We start from the raw sequence: 17,289 nt of genomic DNA, 5'->3' as shown, positions 1-17,289 counted from the left end.
CTGAGATGTTAATGTATATATCTATTGGAACTGTCTGACTGCTGTTTTGTTCCAGGTTCACAGTGAATAAAATTAGGGTATTTATCAAATATTAAGAGTCCCACAAATACAAATGAACTGAAATTAATACACTGGATGAACAAAAAAAGTGCATATATCACTACTGCAGAGAGCTAATTTTTAAAAAAATTTGCTATCAGTATTCAGTTTCAGAAACAGCTGAACTCTTTGACATAACATAATAAATTGACTATTCAATAAACAAAAAAGTGACTATTCAATAAAGAATTTCAGAAAGCTAATATCAAACACAAAAAAGTGACTATTCAATAAAGACTAACATCAGTCAGAAACAAACCATTCTATAACTTCAATGAACCAAAATTTGCTCATAGATGAATGAAAATTTATGTTAATAAAAAATGAAACTCCTATAATTCTCTCCGGGATAATTCATATCCGATGCATTGTAAAGGCTGGAGCTTGACTGAATCATTGATCCACCGTCTAAAAGGTTCAACTGCAAAAGAGAAAATAAATCGTATATTAGCAAAATGCACAAATGAATTTTTTCCTAATCGAAAACAAATCAATGTTACCTCACTTGGACCTGGCTTTTTCTTTTTCTTTGTGGTATTTGAAATCTTTTTTTCCAGGTTTGATCCCAGTCTGTTCTTGGCAGGCCTCATGTTCTGACACGTGGAGGGCTTTGAAGGTTGTTCACATCGTTCAACGTCGCTTCTTTGTGGGATAACGGACTTTTTCTTTTGCTTCTCGCTTGATATTCTTGCATCTCGGCCATGATTAGGGGTGAAAATAGGCCAGACCAGGCTAGGTTTTACTCTTAACAGGCTTGGCCTGTCATGTAGTTACTTGCCTTAAGTCTGGCCTGCAGCATGCTATAGGTTCTTTATAAAGTATTAGGTCTGGCCTGTTATTTATCCTGGCCTGGCTTGAAGCTTGTTAAAAGGTTTGATAATTTTTTTTATAAAAATAAAAATATTATTTTAAAAATTATTTTTTTAAAAAAATATTTATATGTAATATGTCATATTTAATATTTATGATGAATCCATATTTGACGATATATTTTGCTTTGATTTGAGTGGATTTCATCACATAAATCCACATTTATTCATCAAAATAGCATACTTTTGTGTTCTTTTCCTAAGTTGAGCTTAATTGTAAAAATATGCTATTTTGTGCTTAATTTAATCACTTTTATCCCACTTTTATCCCATTCGATGTCTTGCTGGTTTTGATGAGTGATTTCATGTGTAATATGTTAGAATGGCTTGATAAGAGTGGAAGAAAAGCATGAAATTGGGAGAAAACATGAAGAAATCAAAGGAGAGAAGCATTTCAGCCTGTGCCCATGCACACCTTATGTGCCCACGCACAAGGGTCAAAATCAGCACCTGTGCCCACGCACAGAATGGAAATCAGCAAGTGTGCCCATGCACAACTTCTGTGCATACGCACAGGAGGAGAATCAGCATGTATGCGTACGCACATACCTGTGCATATGCACAAGTCCCAGCACGTGACTCACTTAATGGATATCGCTAGGGGCGATTTCTGGGCCTCCAGAACCCAGTTTTTGGATTTTCTGAAGCTGATTCTTCCTATATCAAAGAAGGCCTCACTCCATGTGGAAGGGGGGGGGGAATTAGGGTTAGTTTAGCATAATGTAGGTTGTTTCTAGAGAGAGAAGCTCCCCATTCTCTCTAGAATTAGGGTTTCTTAGTTTAATTTCTTTTAATCTCTATTTTCAATTCTTGTTTTCATTTACTTTTTCTTGTCATTTATTGTTATTGCATCTTTGTTCTTTCCTTCTATTTGTTGTTTCATTTCTTTTGTCTCTTATGTTTATGACACTTTGTTATTTTAATTTACATTTAATGCAATTTATATTTTCATATAATTTATTGCTTTATTGAGTTGCTATCTTTACTTTCCTTTCTTGGTAGTTGTAGCATTTATTATTTCTTGTCATTTTACCATGCTTTCTTTATATGCCCACCAAGTGTTTGACAAAATGATTGGTTGAGTTTTTGCTTAGTTTTTCACACTCTCGGTTTGGGAAATTGGGTGATTGGGTGAAATTGAGTTGTGGATGTCCATTCCGCAGTGTGTGAGGATTATTAATTGGTTTGGTTTTCCTTGACTCTAAGTGACCCACTAGTGTTGACTAGGACTTAGGGATTGGAATCAATTAATGCCCTTTTGACTTATCCTCGATGTAGGGTTGACTAATTGGGATTAATTCACACACAATTACCATGTTTGTGGTCCACAACTAGGATAGGAATCCTTAATTACCCACTTCTTGCCAAGAGTCCTTTTTGTCATTTAATTTCCATTTGCATCACTTTTACTTGCTTTCCATTTAATTTCATGCTTGTTTCATTTATTACCATTTACATTTCTTGCATCTTACAATCAAAAACCCCAAAAATCACCCATAGTCAATAATATGACATTTCATTGCAACTCCTAGGGAAGACGACCCGGGAGTTAAATACTATCGGTTAAAATATATTTGTTTTGTATTGTGACATCCTTTGACTTAACATTTGATTATGAGAATTCATTGTTGGTTTGGACTATGCTACTAACAAATTGATTCTTGTTTTGATCGATTCTAAACCGACAATAATTTCTTTTATCAATTTACAAGAAGTTTTAATCTTTTAAAGTATTTAAAATATACAAAATATTTATAATAAAATATAATAAATTTAAAATATCTCATAATTTTATTAATAATAAAAAATTATTTATATATTTAATTATATTTTAATTGGCCCAGACAGGCCTGATAGGCCAATAAGGTTAATTAGTGAGCTTGGGCCTAGCCTATTAACATATTAAGGCTTTTAAAAAAGCCTGAGCCTGTGCCTCTTTTATAATAGGTCAGGCCAAGCCAAACACAAGCCACGCTGCAAGCCCCTGACAGGCCGCCTGTCCTTTTTCCACCCCTAGCCATGACATTGCCAAACGTCTGGTGCAGAATTCTGGTCAGCTCCTCGGACTCTGACGCAAATTCATAAATATTGTGCAAATCGTCGAATCTCTTACTTCTCAGCTCCAGTAGAGGCTCGTCTTGGCTGCTCTTGATGTGTGTGTGCCTCCTCTTTATATTCTTGCTCCAACGTTCCAGTATGTATTTCGGTGTCACGTTATCTACTCGCTCAAAGATTAAGAAGCTCAGAGAATGGCGGCACAGTATGCCCCTTGACTCGAACAGCAGGCACTGGCACTTTACCTCTCGTGATACTGCGTCGTAGGTGAAGAAAAATTTGTTGAATGTGGAGTTAGAAACCTGCTCTACGACTTCGTATGTTGTGAAACCTAGGGTGGAATGCGTTGATCTTGTGATGCAGTTCACCTTTCCTCTGAATTGTCCTTGAACTTCCCTGAACTTCTCGTGGGTATACACGTACTAAAAATGAGCCCCTATTGCTGATTTTGTTGCGCACGTTATCATAGTGTGAAAATCTGCAGCATCAAATTCTCTTTCTCTTTGCTCCCTACTTGCTAGGCAATTGTCGTATTGCTTCACGAATTGACTCAAGGAGGTGTTGCGTGTGATGAACTTGTTGAAAAATGCGTGTATGCTCTCATTCCTTTGTGTGCTTCTCATTCTAGCCCAGAAGTGGTGATCTAGATAAATTAGAATCCATATATGTCGATCTTCGTATAGCTCTGCATAATGAACCAAACACATGAGCTGGGTTAAACCGAAAGTTGTGCACGTTTTAACCCATAAAGTAACCGCATGAAAATAATTCGAATTAAAACCTTAGTTACCTGAGAGCCACTTGTTACCTTCGAGGTTGTAAAAACCGGAATAAATGCTTTAATAAAATAATAATTTAATTACCCGAAATAGGTCCAAAATATATAAGTGTTCTTTTTAAAATATAAAGGTAAAATTTGAATTCATTGAATTTTTCTAAGTGAAAAAATATATCTTTTACGGAAAATTTTTGTAAAAATGCGTACCAGCACTTAAGCTGGCAGTACTGGCTCTAGTCTGACCAGAACCGTGTATTGAGAAAAATAATATTTTAAAAATTGAATTTATTATTTTGAAAGGACAAAAATAATTTAGAATAGAAAACCGGGCGCTAATCTTAAAGGTTTTGGCCCAAAGTGGGCCAAACAGACCTAAAATGTTAACGGGTTAGACCGGATCCAAGTTGAGCCCAAGCCCAACATATATAAACATAACTAATGAGTATTTCAGTTCATTTCTAGCCCTAAAAAAAGAAAGGGGCGCTAGTGAGAGAAGAGAGGAAGAAGATAGTTGCTACTATTTATCTCCTTCTTTTGGCCATATCTTGAGCTACAGAGTTTTGATTGACAAGCCGTTTGTGGCTACGCGAAGTTCTCACTGAGCCCATCATTTCTAACTAAGTTTTGTTGGTAATATTTTGAAACTCAAGCTCCAGTTTCCAGCCCTAACAATTTCGCATTTTCACATTTGGTTTTTGAGTAGATTTTGTGATTTTGTTTGTTTAGGCGTGATCTAGCATTGGAATATTGTTGAGTTTTTCTCTAATCTCGTGGGTAAGATAACGTCTCACTAAAACCTTGTGTTTAGTTATTTTTGTGAATCCTTGGTTTGATGTTGGTTTGTTGTATGATGTTAGATTGAGTTTTGGTGTTTGTTGAAGTTGGTTTGAGGCTTTTGGATCAAGTTTGGTGGCTTCATTTTGGTATTTAGTACATTTTGAGAATCAGCTAAGGTATGACTTCAGTTTCCTTTATGTAATTTATAATGTTTCTGGATACTTAGGCTAGTTGACCTTAAGATAGGATTGACTGATGGTTGTGTATGATTAATTATATGTGAATTTATGTTTGATGATAAAGAGTATGTTATAGAGTGTTGGAATGTGTGATGTGATATATGAATTATGATGAGTATTGGTGTTGTTTATGATTATGATGATTGATGAAGGATATAGATGATTATGATGTGTGATGATAAATGTTGATGTTGATATTGGGTTTTGAGTCTTGTGGTTAGTGTTGGTATTGAATGGGGGTAAATGATGTTTATGAAGAGTTAATTATGTAAAATTGTTAAGGTTGGGATCTTGATTTATGAATTGTTGATTCTTGTTGAATTATGGTGGAAAGATTGAGTAAAATGGAGGTTGAGTTGATTGAAGTGTAATAGAATGGTAAAGTGTAGTATTTGGTAGTGTTTTGCGGTAAAATTGAATAGGTTTTTTATTTGGTTTTATTATGAATTTTGGATGTTTGAGAACCTAGTGAATTTTTGGTAAAAATTATTTTTTGGTGAACTTTGGCGGATCATAACTTGAGCCTCAGCTTTTGAAATTGGTTAGATTATTTTAAATTAAAGATGATTTAAAGTACTTTAAATTGATATAAAGTTTGAGGAAAATTGATTTTTGTAGAGGAAGTTATGAACGTTTAAAGTTTGAGTCTAAACTGAAATTTCTACAACTTAACTTTTCTGGATTCTGATATACATGCTTATGCGGACCCATGCCTCATACGCGGATGGTGGCCTCTGTCCAGCACTCCTGCGTACGCGGCCCAGGTATGCGTACGCGAAATGGCCCAATTATCGTGTATGCGTACGCGGACGTACCTTTTTCAATGTGTGCGTACGCACGATAGGAGTGTGCGTAGCACAACCCCTGTTTTGCTGAAAATGTGTTTTTCTTCACTTTTAAGGGTTCTCTAGCTTTTCAAACTTCTTTAACTTCTCTTTAAGAATAATTAGGCCCTAAGACTAATAGAGATGGGTTGGTGAATTAAATTGGTAATTTATGAATGAGTTTAGAAGATGGTGACTTAGTCTTGGTATGTCAGTTAGGTGATTTTTGTCTTGTGAATTAATGGGGAGTTGGATTAATGATGAACTTGAGATATTGACGATGAAGGATGAGATTGGAACTTGAAATGAATGTTTATGGTTAATGGAATAAGTATGAACGGAAGTGTGCTATGAGCAGTGGTCTCTGAGATGGATTATATAATTGTGATATGCTTTGTTCTTCGTCGTAGGGGCTGTGGCAGTCTCCCGCCTACGTTCGTATGTAAGGGTTGAAGCTGGGCTTCCCACTCACATTTCTCGCTCATGGAGAAGGTGGTAGGGCACTTATCCCTCAGAATTATTCCTCCCGAGTATGCATTCTCTCTCTGGTTGCAAGGTGGTAGGGCACTATCCCTTGGAATCATGCGGCATCCAGAGAAAGGTGGTAGAGCACTCTCCCTTGGAACGTTTTCCTCTAAAAGGAGAATGTGGTAGGGTACTCATCCCTCGGAATTATTCCTCTTGAGTATGCGCAATAGAGAGACTAATCCAGGAGTTGCCGACCAGATTTTGTGTCAGGTTTGGCACTATAACCGACATGTGATATCACAGCCAATAGGACAGGCATTCATCATATGCATCTCTTATGTGCTTGTTTGCTTTGATTACATGTAGTTTGCCTAATTGTATAATATGCATACCTGTTTCTTGAATTACTTGTTATACATGAATATTACCTATGTATTACTTGTTTTCATATACTTGTGATTGTCTAGCGTTGAGGATGATTTGAAGTCGGTGGCTATGGAATCGCACGGAGGTTAGGTTGGCAAAGGCTGTGGGATACAAGGGTGCGATTAGTATTAGTTAGAAATCTCCTAAGTTTAGATAACCCTGTTTATGGCTTATGGTTTAATTAATTTATTTTGTTAAGCTTGAATATCTATGATGTGAAGTTCTAGGATTGCCTTTGGCGTATCGAAACCTTACATCTTACATATTGGGCATTGTTACCATACTGAGAACCTCCGGTTCTCATAGCATATGTTGCTATTTTTCAGTTGCAGGTCGTAACCCACCTCGGTGAGTTGCGAGATGATGACGGAGCGGAGGATCTTATGCTCTCTTTTGTATAATATGGTTTACAGAATAAGTGAGTTCTATGATTTTGTTGCTTTGTGAATTAGGTTTGTAATTTAACTTCTCAAAAATAATTCAAATTGAAAAGCTATGATTTAAGAATTTTAATGAATTTAAAGAAAATCATGATTTAAAGTAATTGATTTAAGAATAAATGATTTTTGAGTCTTTTGAAAAAGTTTTGACATTGAAAAGGTTTAGATTAAACTTGTTTTGAAGGTTTTGGAAAATATTATAAAAGCGGTATTTGGTTTAAAGGAAAATTTCTGTTCGATGTAGTGGAGTAATTCGAGTTATTAGTGACGAATAATCAGAGTGACGCAGCGGAAGGCGAGAGGGAACATCAACACGGTAGAACTATGGTGGACGAGAGGCTTTGACGACTTGTTTAGGTTGACATGGTAGGGGTGTTCGCGGTGCGGTTTGGTTCGATTTTTTAGAGAAAAGTCATCCGATCTAATCGTTTAATTAAACTGCGATTCGATTTTTTTATCGAAGCCATCCGAACCAAACCAAACCAAACCAAACCAATTAAATCGGTTTGGTTTGGTTCGGTTTGTTCAGTTTTTCAACCAATTCAAAAAAAAATACTACCATACTATTTCACAAAGTCATAATATTGAAATCGACAAACACAAATACACAATAGCTAACAAAGTCTTGATCAAATGAAATTTAATAACAAAAGGAATTCAAATACGACAATTAAAGAAGTTTAAAAGTTTAATAGTCAACACAACTGAAAATAAATATAAATTTTTATCAAAAGATAGCTAAGTTATGGTGTCTTCTCCAATAAAACAGCTAAACTTCTTTTTGCAAATCAACCTGAAATAAAAAAGCAGTTACATAATAAGAACAATAGTAATAATAACAATAGAGCACTAGTAGAAAAGCATTCTAATCTGGTTATATATTCTAATAAAGATGCAAACCAATAATAAAGATGCAGAATATGATAATGTTCCTACCGTTTTATAACTTTTCCTATATCTATATCTACATTGTTGTTATAGTTTTTAGAGTAAACTTTGTTCAGATTTAAGATTACACAAATATTTAAGTATTGTTAATCTTACACCAAGGTTGAATTTCAGGAGAGATTAACAATTTGATTTGTTTGTAGTTCTAGCTAGTCTCATTATTGTATTGTAAACGATAAGTCAACATTCAAACAAAATGTAATTACTAAATTGGAAACCAACCTTAAACAAATACATCAGGAATGGAAAAAATAGAGTACTCCGGGTGAGAAAAATGCAAAACAAAATTGTCAAAAGAAACCACACACGGAAAGTTAAAAGAATAGAAAACTATGTCCGCGATTCTAGGTAATCAGGTTTGTTAATGCTTAATTACCCTTCTCTAAGTGATCCCTATGTTTCACTGATGAATCCAATAGCCTCAAAATGACAAGCACAGAAAACAAATCAACTCAAATTACATGAACAGGTTGGGTCTGGTTGCTTTGTAGGTTGTCTTCATTGTCAGAACTGAAAATTGAACCGAACTGTAATAAAAACAGCAAAACATGTTTTTTTTTTTTTTTTCAGTTTTTTCGGTAGAATGCGTACCAGCACTAGTCTGACCAGAATCGCGTATTGAGAAAAATAAGACTTATATATATATCTTGTGACTAGTTGGCCTAAACTCCGCAGGATGTGACTAATCCTCTTTTTGGTATTTCATACTTATATATATATATATATATATATATATATATATATATATATATATATATATATATATATATATATATATAATCTTGTGAATTCAATTATTACATTGTGTATCCTGGAGCTATCTACAAGGTTTTATATATATTATGTTTTGTTCTTTACCTACGTGTTTAGTTATCGTGTGTGAACGCTTCTCGTTTTGTAATTATGCTTTATGCGACTTTGAGCTTTTATTCCTTCATTAGGATTCCAGTTATATAAATTCTTGGACTTATATTATATATTATAAGTTTTAGAATTGTCGTGACACTTTGTTATCCTTTGCTTTACGGCTAGAGATAAGGCTTAGGGTAACGAACGTTACAGCGGCCGTACTTTGTGACAAAATTGTTCCAGTTTCTGTCGAATGCATCTTTTGTGAACGAGTTCCAAAGACCGATGTCCTTCAATATGTGTACGTAAATCCTGGTTGGACAGTTTATGACAGCTGAGGGATTTGTCTTCAGAGTTAGAGATATTTTGGATTTCCATCTCCCCTCTCTGCTGCATACGATTAGTTGATTCTTAATCTCGTCTCCCTTCCGAGTCGTGTTCCTTATTTTGGTAGAAAAATCGGCAAGTTTGAAATAATTTTTGTAGAACTTTCTGGTTTCTTCTAGTGTCTTGAAAGTCATCCCAACCTTTGGGACAAATTGTTCATCCACAACACACCTGGTCTGCAGAATGAACCGAACATCTTATTAAGGTGAAACAATTGTATAGTACTAAATGAACAGAACATTATCCATTATATAAATTCAAATTCGAACGGCTATCTGCATAATGAACCGAACACGTTATTAAGGTGAAACAATTGTATAGTACTAAATGAACGGAACATTATCCATTATATAAAATCAAATTCAAAACACATGTGTCTACAATTTAGATATTATCAATTCAATTCAATTCAGAACACCTGCGTCCATTCAATTCAATTCAATTTAGCAATTGCATTCCATTCAATTCGATTAAAAAAAATCCAAACCTCGTCCGCTTGATTCGTTTCAGAAGAATAATCTAAATCACTCTCATTTAACTAATTTGAAGTTGAATCATTCATTGTTTCGATTCAGAAGATAAATGCTATGTGCAGATCGAAGAATGGGAAGAAGATAAATGCAACGTAAGCAGATCGAAGAAGAAAACGAAGAAGATGGATGCGAGCAAAGAAGAACGACGAAGCTTATTACGTTGAATGCAATGCAAATCGATAAAGAAAACGAAGAAGAAGAATGCGAGCAAAGAAGAACTAGGAGAGCTTTACGTTGAGCAGAAGGTCTAAGTTGCAGTAGTGAAGGTTTACGTTAATATGTTAGAGCGTGTGTATCACAAACGAGTTGGAGGGTGGGGGAGGCGCGTCTAGCAAAAACAGCTTGGATAATTTGAATGTATTTTTTACATGGACGTAGAGTATTATTGTTGAGAGAATGTGTGGATTGATTAAAAATTCCAGCTAGGACATCAGAAGAATTAATTCTTTCCTTTGAGTTGGGTCGGCTTTTTTTTTTTTTTTTATGTGTTGTCATAAATGGAAAAGGAACATTGAAACCTCAAATGAATTATTTTTTCTTGCAGAAATGGCACTATCCTGGCCTTTTCATAAAGCTAATATTTTTATGTGGTAGACAAATAAACATGAATTTTCAAGCGTAGAAGGCGTGGGTGAAAGTACATACAGCTTTGAGCTTTAGTAGTAGAAATTAGAAAATGCGACTATAACCTTAAAAAAATATGTTAATCCTAATGAAAAACAGGAATGGGAACATGAGGAAATCCCGTCCTCCAAAAATAAAACATTCTTTTTTTATCAAATATAGGGAGACTTGAACTAACAACCTTTTAAATGAGTATGGAGAGACTATGCCATTTGAGCTATAACTCATTGGCATCCAAAAATATAACGATTAATCCTTTAAACACGTAAATAAATGGAAATTTGTGGCAGTATGAGAAATATTTGAATTACAGAGTGAGTGAGTCAATTACCACGGCTAATAATTCAATTTATTTCATGAGAAAAGCACTTCTTTTCCCTCCAATATGAATGCAAGACATTTATCCAGGATATCAAAATCCAACATTCAGGAACATCTGCAACACAGATGAACTGTAATCATGGTTCAGGCTTGGATTGCCATGGTTGGTACCTTGTCCAGTTTCTCTGTCCTGGATTGAGTGCATGTCCCTTGGAGTGATAGATATACTGTTCACCCTCTCCTGACAAATTTTCTTTGTGTTCAACACCATACCTTCTTGGTTTCAGCAAAAGAAGCTGCAACAAAATTCACTGCATTATTATCTTTTAGACCACATGGCACAAACAAGGAAAGATTAAGCAAATAACTGAATTCACCTCACCTCATCTCCTGTATGATCAGTTATGAAGTGGAGCCAACCATGCCATTCAGGTGGAACTTGTGAAGCATTATATCTACTCTTCTCTGCATATTCAACCCACCTGTGCCTTCCTGCCAGTTTTCAAGGAAACCCAATGGCATGTATGAGCACACAATATATTGAAACTCAGATATTATCTGACAGATATCCAGACATAATAAGGGAAATTATTGGGAAAAGGGGGAATGCATAGTATCATATGGGCCATCAAAGGACAATATTAAAGAACTATTCGCCATATCCTTTTCTCGTTCACTATGTTGTAATTCCGGTTGCTACGTGCAGAATGCTTATGTTCAATGTTGTTTCCTAAGAACAAGATCATTCCTGCCCATATGGATCCATGTGTAACTTAAACTATCACACACATGCACAGATTGAGACATATAAAGCAGGAGTAGGAACTAACCGTATTGCGTGTCTTCAAGTTTCTCATAGTACTTGTTACCAAATTTGTCAACACCAACAAGCGTTGCACCAATATTATGAATCTTGGTTTGCCTACATAAATTCAGACAAAAAATTGGTGAAAATTATTGTTAATGTGAACCCAAGCCTTCACCAACTGTATGGAACTTGATCTCTATCCAAACAGCTTGATGACAGGAACAAGAATCTAAAAATAGCGACTTGCAATCAAAACCTATAAAGGCTAAATTATCCCTTCTCCATTAGTACTCAAAGAGGTTCACTTGAAAATCGAATAAGACAAAGTCAATGCTGTATATTATTTTCAAATTTCAATTCATTCTTCAAATGCTCAATCATTACTTGAATAATAGTTGGATAAGCTCATTCAATTGCATATAAAGGAATCTCTAAAATCTATCATTTCATGAAGCATATCCAAGCAAATAGCATTTGGCTTTGAAACATGATAAAGTAGAAGATCAAAGCAGAGCAATTAATTCACTTACAAGAGATTCCCGTCCGGAAGGCACCTCCTGAAATGAGAAACAGATATCAGCACAAATCTCAAAAGCATAATAAGCATCACATTCTTGTTCATCAAATCAAGGAATCGTCAATGATTTCAGGTAAATGAAGGAACTGTGAACTTTTAAGTGAATAAACAAAACAAAACAATAGATTAATCCCTAAAAGAAAAGGAAAATGCAACAGAATCCATGGAAGTGAAGAACTTGTGTAAACGATTTAGGGTGGAAGCAAATAGAAAGGGAAAAAGGGACAAACAGGTAGCCTTCATCTTTGAGCTCTCTAAGGAAGGCACCGAAACCCTTCTCTCTGATCGATTTCATGACGTTCTTTACCACCGATGATGCCATTTCCTCCTCTTACTGTCTCTTTTCTCTTCTCGCCTCCTTTTTTCTTTTTAATTTTGTGTTAAATAAATAAATGTTTGAGATGTGTACGTGGCGAGAGCTGGTAGGCTACACTTAACATCATTTTCTTCCAATTATCAAATATTTAAGACTCATAATTGGAAGAAAACTCTGTTTACGATCACACCAACTCAGAGAGACACTGCTCAATTGGTAATTCGTTTCTTCAAATAACGCCACTTCTTTTTAAGTTATTTTCTTGAATATCTTTGATACCGTGTTAGCTTGATTCCAAGTTAGGGCTCACTGTAATGGGGGAATTCATATGCATAGTTTTTTTTTTTTTAAATGAAAAAAATTCAATTATCAATTCAGATAAGGATGTAGTATCTTGTTCATTTTTCTACTCTAATTTGAATATGCGGTTAAAGAATCGTGCATTTTATTTCGTTACATTTTCTCTCTTTTTTCTATGGCACCTCAATTGTTTGATCTTGTGTGTGTGTGTGTTTTGGTTTCTTCTGTGTGGCTGATTCGGTTCCCCAGCTACGTATAGATAGTTGAAAAAGCAATAGGATCAATCCTATTATTTCATTTTGCTTCATTCTTATTTGTGAAATATCCAAATGCATATGTAGTTCAGGTTACATGCGTAGAAATTAGAAGAGAGAATTGATTAATGATTGTTGTGTTTTTGTGTAGAGTGGAATGATGAGGCCGAAGACATATGCGGGTCTCAGTTTGATTGCAACTCTAGCTATCACATATCATGCATTTATGATTTAACAGTAGAGACCAGTTTTATCCAGCAATGGTGTATCTTTCAACTTCCAAGATTAGTTTAGTGCTTCTTCTCAACATGGGTTTGGTCATTATGTGTATTCTATGGCAGTTAACGAAGAAGGTTTTCCTGGGTTCTCCTCGGGAAGCCGAGGTAGAAAGGCTTAACGAGCAATCATGGAGGGAGATTATGGAAATCCTCTTCGCCATTACTATTTTTAGGCAGGATTTCTCTTTTACATTCCTTGCGATGGTCACAGCATTGCTGTTGATTAAAGCTTTGCATTGGTTGGCTCAAAAGAGGGTTGAGTACATTGAGACCACTCCTTCTGTGCGGCTGTGTCCGTGTTATTCCACATTCGAATTGTATCTTTTATGGTTTCCTTCTTCTCCTAGATAGCGTATCCTTATACAGTTCTCTGAAGCATCTGTTTCAAACATGGCAACCGTCTGTTTCAATATTCTTTTCTTTTGAGTAAGTCGTTCTTCCTTTCCCTTTTCTTGTTCTCATACAAGTTTGCAAAACAAAACATGACCAATTTAAATTCAGAACTATGAATAGTACTTAGCAGAATTTGGGCTTGGGTGAGAATACACTTGACTTGAGAACAAGCTTGTACTTGTGCAGTTTCAGTTGTATTTGTGAACTGATTTATTCTATTTTTCCCAATAGGAGTGTGTTTAGTATGTGAGGCTGCAGTTGTATTTGTTAGCTGATGCATTCTATTTTTCCCAATATTGTGGCATTGAAATAATATATAGTCAGGGATTTCCTTTTGACAAATGATCTTTTTCTCCCAGGTACATGATACTTGCAACTACAACAGTGTCAGTTTTTGTAAAATATCTTTTCTATATCAGTAACATGCTCATGGAAGGACAATGGGAAAGGAAACCAATCTTCACATTCTACTTGGAACTTATCAGGGACTTGCTTCACTTGTCTATGTATCTTTTCTTCTTCCTTGTAATTTTTATGTAAGTGTTCAGCCTACTCTTTACATGTATATGGTAGCTCTTGGATCTATGCACTCTTGGAATCGTAGTTCATTTGTGTGTTTCATTGACTCTTAATTGTTTGCACTGGGCTTCAATTAGAGTCAGATTCAGTGTTATAGTTGACAATGATGCACATAGTATCAATTATACATCTGGTTTACTTGTTCTTGTTCTCATTTTATGTTAGTTTGATAGCATTGTAAAGGCTATACACTTTATGGTTTTCCCTGCTAACATTAGGTTTTCTTCAGAAACTACGGTGTTCCTCTGCACTTAATACGGGTGCTTTACGAGACATTTAGGAACTTCAAAGTCCGTGTTGCAGATTACATCCGATATTGTAAGATCACTTCAAATATGAAGGACCGTTTTCCAGAGGCAACCCCTGAAGAGCATAATGCGTTAGTTCTATACCTAACACCTCTGCTTACTATATTAAAGTTATTGTATGTAAGAGTGCTTTTCTTAAATGGCTATGCAGAAGTGATGCAACCTGCATTATCTGTCGTGAAGAGATGACTACTGCCAAGAAACTTATATGTGGACATCTGTTTCATGTTCATTGCCTCCGATCATGGCTGGAGCGGCAACATACTTGCTCTACCTGCAGAGCCCTGGTTGTTCCACCCGAAAATGGGGCAACTGCAACTGGAGGCCAGCAAGGAGCACAATCAGATGCTCATCGACAGGGTAATCATATAATAATGAAATAATCAAACACTGCTGGTTACCAGAATATAAAACATGTTTATAATGTGCAGATTTCTTAATTCAACCGTTAGTATTTCAAATGAATGCAGTTTTCTTTGGAATCAAAAATAGAAAAATAGAGTTGAAAGTCTGATTCAATCAAGTGGATGCTTTTGCAAATCGCACCTTCTAAACAATTGCTAATGCTACATATTCTTCTTTTTAACTCATCATCATTTTATAAACTTTTTAATGATACTTAATCTCCTTGTTATACAGTTGTATCCGTCATTCATGTTCTTTTATGTACTGCTATATATATTTTACATTTCATAGTTAACTTTCAAAACCTTGTTTATTTTCCATTTTTCCTTGATGAAAACAATTTTGCTGTTTAAAATCTTTTGAATGTGTTACTTTATGATTAAATAAGCATGTTGCCTTCCTTGTCATTTCAAATATTATGACACTGCATATATGTTTATTGGCTGTTTCATTTAATATTGGATATTTTAAATTGGAACAGGAACAGGGACTAGCACTGGAAGCTCAGCTCAAAATGAGGTTGGCGGTGGTGGGGCAATTGATAATTTGAGTCGCCATCAAGCCAGACGTCAAGCTGCTGCTGCTGCTGTTTCAATATACGAGAATTCTTATGTTTACCCCTCCACATCATCTTTAGTATGGTATGAATTTTGTGCATGGAAAATATCCATGTTTTTTTCTAGAGCTGATTAAGAAATCAGTCTTATGCTGTGCATTTTGCTGGTTATTGATAGTGTTGTCTAATAAAGACATGAAAAAGTGCAAAACAAAGGAGCAAATTAGCAGCCGTATTCTTCTTATATATCAGTGTCAGTTTTTAGTTGTGCGCTCTTACTCAGGCGACTTCTCAATCTCACAACTCTCCTGGGTACGCTCTTCAACCTCCAGTTCAAATGTCTTTGGGTGAATCCATTAACACGGGGATTAACGGAGAACAAGCTTCCAGTGAACAGGCACAAAAGCCGTTTGTTTTCCACGGTGGACTAATTGTATCCTTTCCTCAGATGGGGCACTTCCATTTGTTTCCTTCCCAAACACATCCAGATATGCCAAGTTCGCACCTGGAAGCTCAAAGAAAACTTCTTCAGTACCAGATTGAGGTACAATTGTTTCTCTCTTTAAATTATGTGAAGTCTTTGTGTACTTTTTCCTGAATATGAAAAATAAACTAATTTGATGATTATAGTGACCATAGAATGAAATTCTCTTCTCATTGTTCTCAATTCCGCACCCAGCTTAAGAATTACATTATAGAATCTCAATAAGCACAAATGATAGCAAATATACCCAAACAAATTGGTATTATTTCTGGATGGCATGTGCTATCTAACATTATTTCATTTTGGGATTACCAAAAAGTGGACTTCAACATTGTAGTCCCTGCCGTGGCATCAAATTTTAACCCATGAAAATGTGAAATCGATCTTACTAACTCAGATTTTTCTACCCTCAGTTTTGAACAGATTCTACAAAATCAGCTCCAGCTTTTTGCAGAGGACAAAAGGTTGAAAATAGTGTAGATGAGGGCACATCATCATCGTCATCATCATCCTCAGATAGCATAGGCAAGCAAATGGCATCAAGTCATGTCCATCATGAAAAAGCATAATGACTGCTCCTTATTTGTGGTTTGAACCATGAAGAGACTGTCAAATGTAGATATAGCAAAAAGAAAAAGAGAAATTCAGAAATCACGAGATTGCTCCAAGCCTCCAATGTATCATCAATTTGAATTATATATGCTCTTCATGGTGATATACTAATTTGTAAATGCACAGCCCCTCCTAAAATTGTTACATTTAGGCCTTTTTTTTTTCTTTATTCTTTTAATGGGCGAATGTGGGGGGGGGGGGGGGGGGGATGCGCGCTTGTACTAGCTTTTGAAAAGTCATTTACCGTTACATATATATATATATAGTAAAGTATTGTTTTTGCCTTCAATATTTGGAGTAAGTTTTAAAGTTGTTCTTAACGTTTAAATTATACTATTTAAGTTTCTAATATTTCAAAATTGTCTCAATGTTATCCTGTTGTTAAAAATCTATTAACAGAATTGACAGCAGACAAAATTGAGACGATTTTAAAACGTTAGAGATTTAAATAAGATGAAAATGTTGGGGATAAAAAAGATACATTACTCTTAGAAGAGGTAAATACCAAATCAGTACCCGAAAGATTCTAGCGCTGACAAAATAGTACCTCACTATTGTTATTGACAAAATGGTATCTGAATGATTTAAAAAATTGATAAGTGTGTCCTCGTGCTCGTCGAACCACAGCTCCAGTGAAGACGATGCTGAGCTGGCCATCGATTTTTGCTGACAAGATAAGTTTAATTTTAGCTGAAATTTTTAATTAAATAAATCATCAACCTAGCTGAAAAATCTCTAATTGAAATTGAATTTGCCCTAAATCAAATGGATTTGCCCTAAGC

General features: G+C 35.3%; 1 protein-coding gene and 1 pseudogene across 1 annotated transcript; one reads left to right on the top strand and one right to left on the bottom strand.

Moving 5' to 3' along the window:
• Window positions 1-10,559: 10,559 nt before the first annotated feature.
• Window positions 10,560-12,654, bottom strand: LOC112749798 (probable NADH dehydrogenase [ubiquinone] 1 alpha subcomplex subunit 12). Its single transcript, XM_025798186.3, has 5 exons — window positions 12,253-12,654; window positions 11,976-12,002; window positions 11,468-11,559; window positions 11,020-11,129; window positions 10,560-10,933 (listed from the first exon to the last, which is right to left on the bottom strand). The coding sequence occupies exons 1-5, from the start codon at window positions 12,342-12,344 to the stop codon at window positions 10,775-10,777; spliced, it is 480 nt and encodes a 159-aa protein (XP_025653971.1). The 5' UTR covers window positions 12,345-12,654; the 3' UTR covers window positions 10,560-10,774.
• A 394-nt stretch (window positions 12,655-13,048) lies between these two features.
• Window positions 13,049-16,796, top strand: LOC112749799 (ERAD-associated E3 ubiquitin-protein ligase HRD1A-like; annotated as a pseudogene).
• The last annotated feature ends 493 nt before the right edge of the window (window positions 16,797-17,289 follow it).

This window comes from Arachis hypogaea, chromosome 15, assembly GCF_003086295.3.
Source record: "Arachis hypogaea cultivar Tifrunner chromosome 15, arahy.Tifrunner.gnm2.J5K5, whole genome shotgun sequence".
In the NCBI taxonomy this organism is placed as follows: domain Eukaryota; kingdom Viridiplantae; phylum Streptophyta; class Magnoliopsida; order Fabales; family Fabaceae; genus Arachis; species Arachis hypogaea.
This window is presented reverse-complemented; position numbering and strand designations above follow the sequence as displayed.

Bases quoted from the DNA above. Each gene is read 5' to 3' on its own strand.
- LOC112749798 (XM_025798186.3), bottom strand. From the start codon at position 12,344: ATGGCATCATCGGTGGTAAAGAACGTCATGAAATCGATCAGAGAGAAG. The intron at 12,003-12,252 runs GTTTGTCCCTTT...TTCTCATTTCAG, and splicing joins CTCAAAGATGAAGGCTACCT to GAGGTGCCTTCCGGACGGGA. The intron at 11,130-11,467 runs GTTAGTTCCTAC...GAAAACTGGCAG, and splicing joins ACTTGAAGACACGCAATACG to GAAGGCACAGGTGGGTTGAA.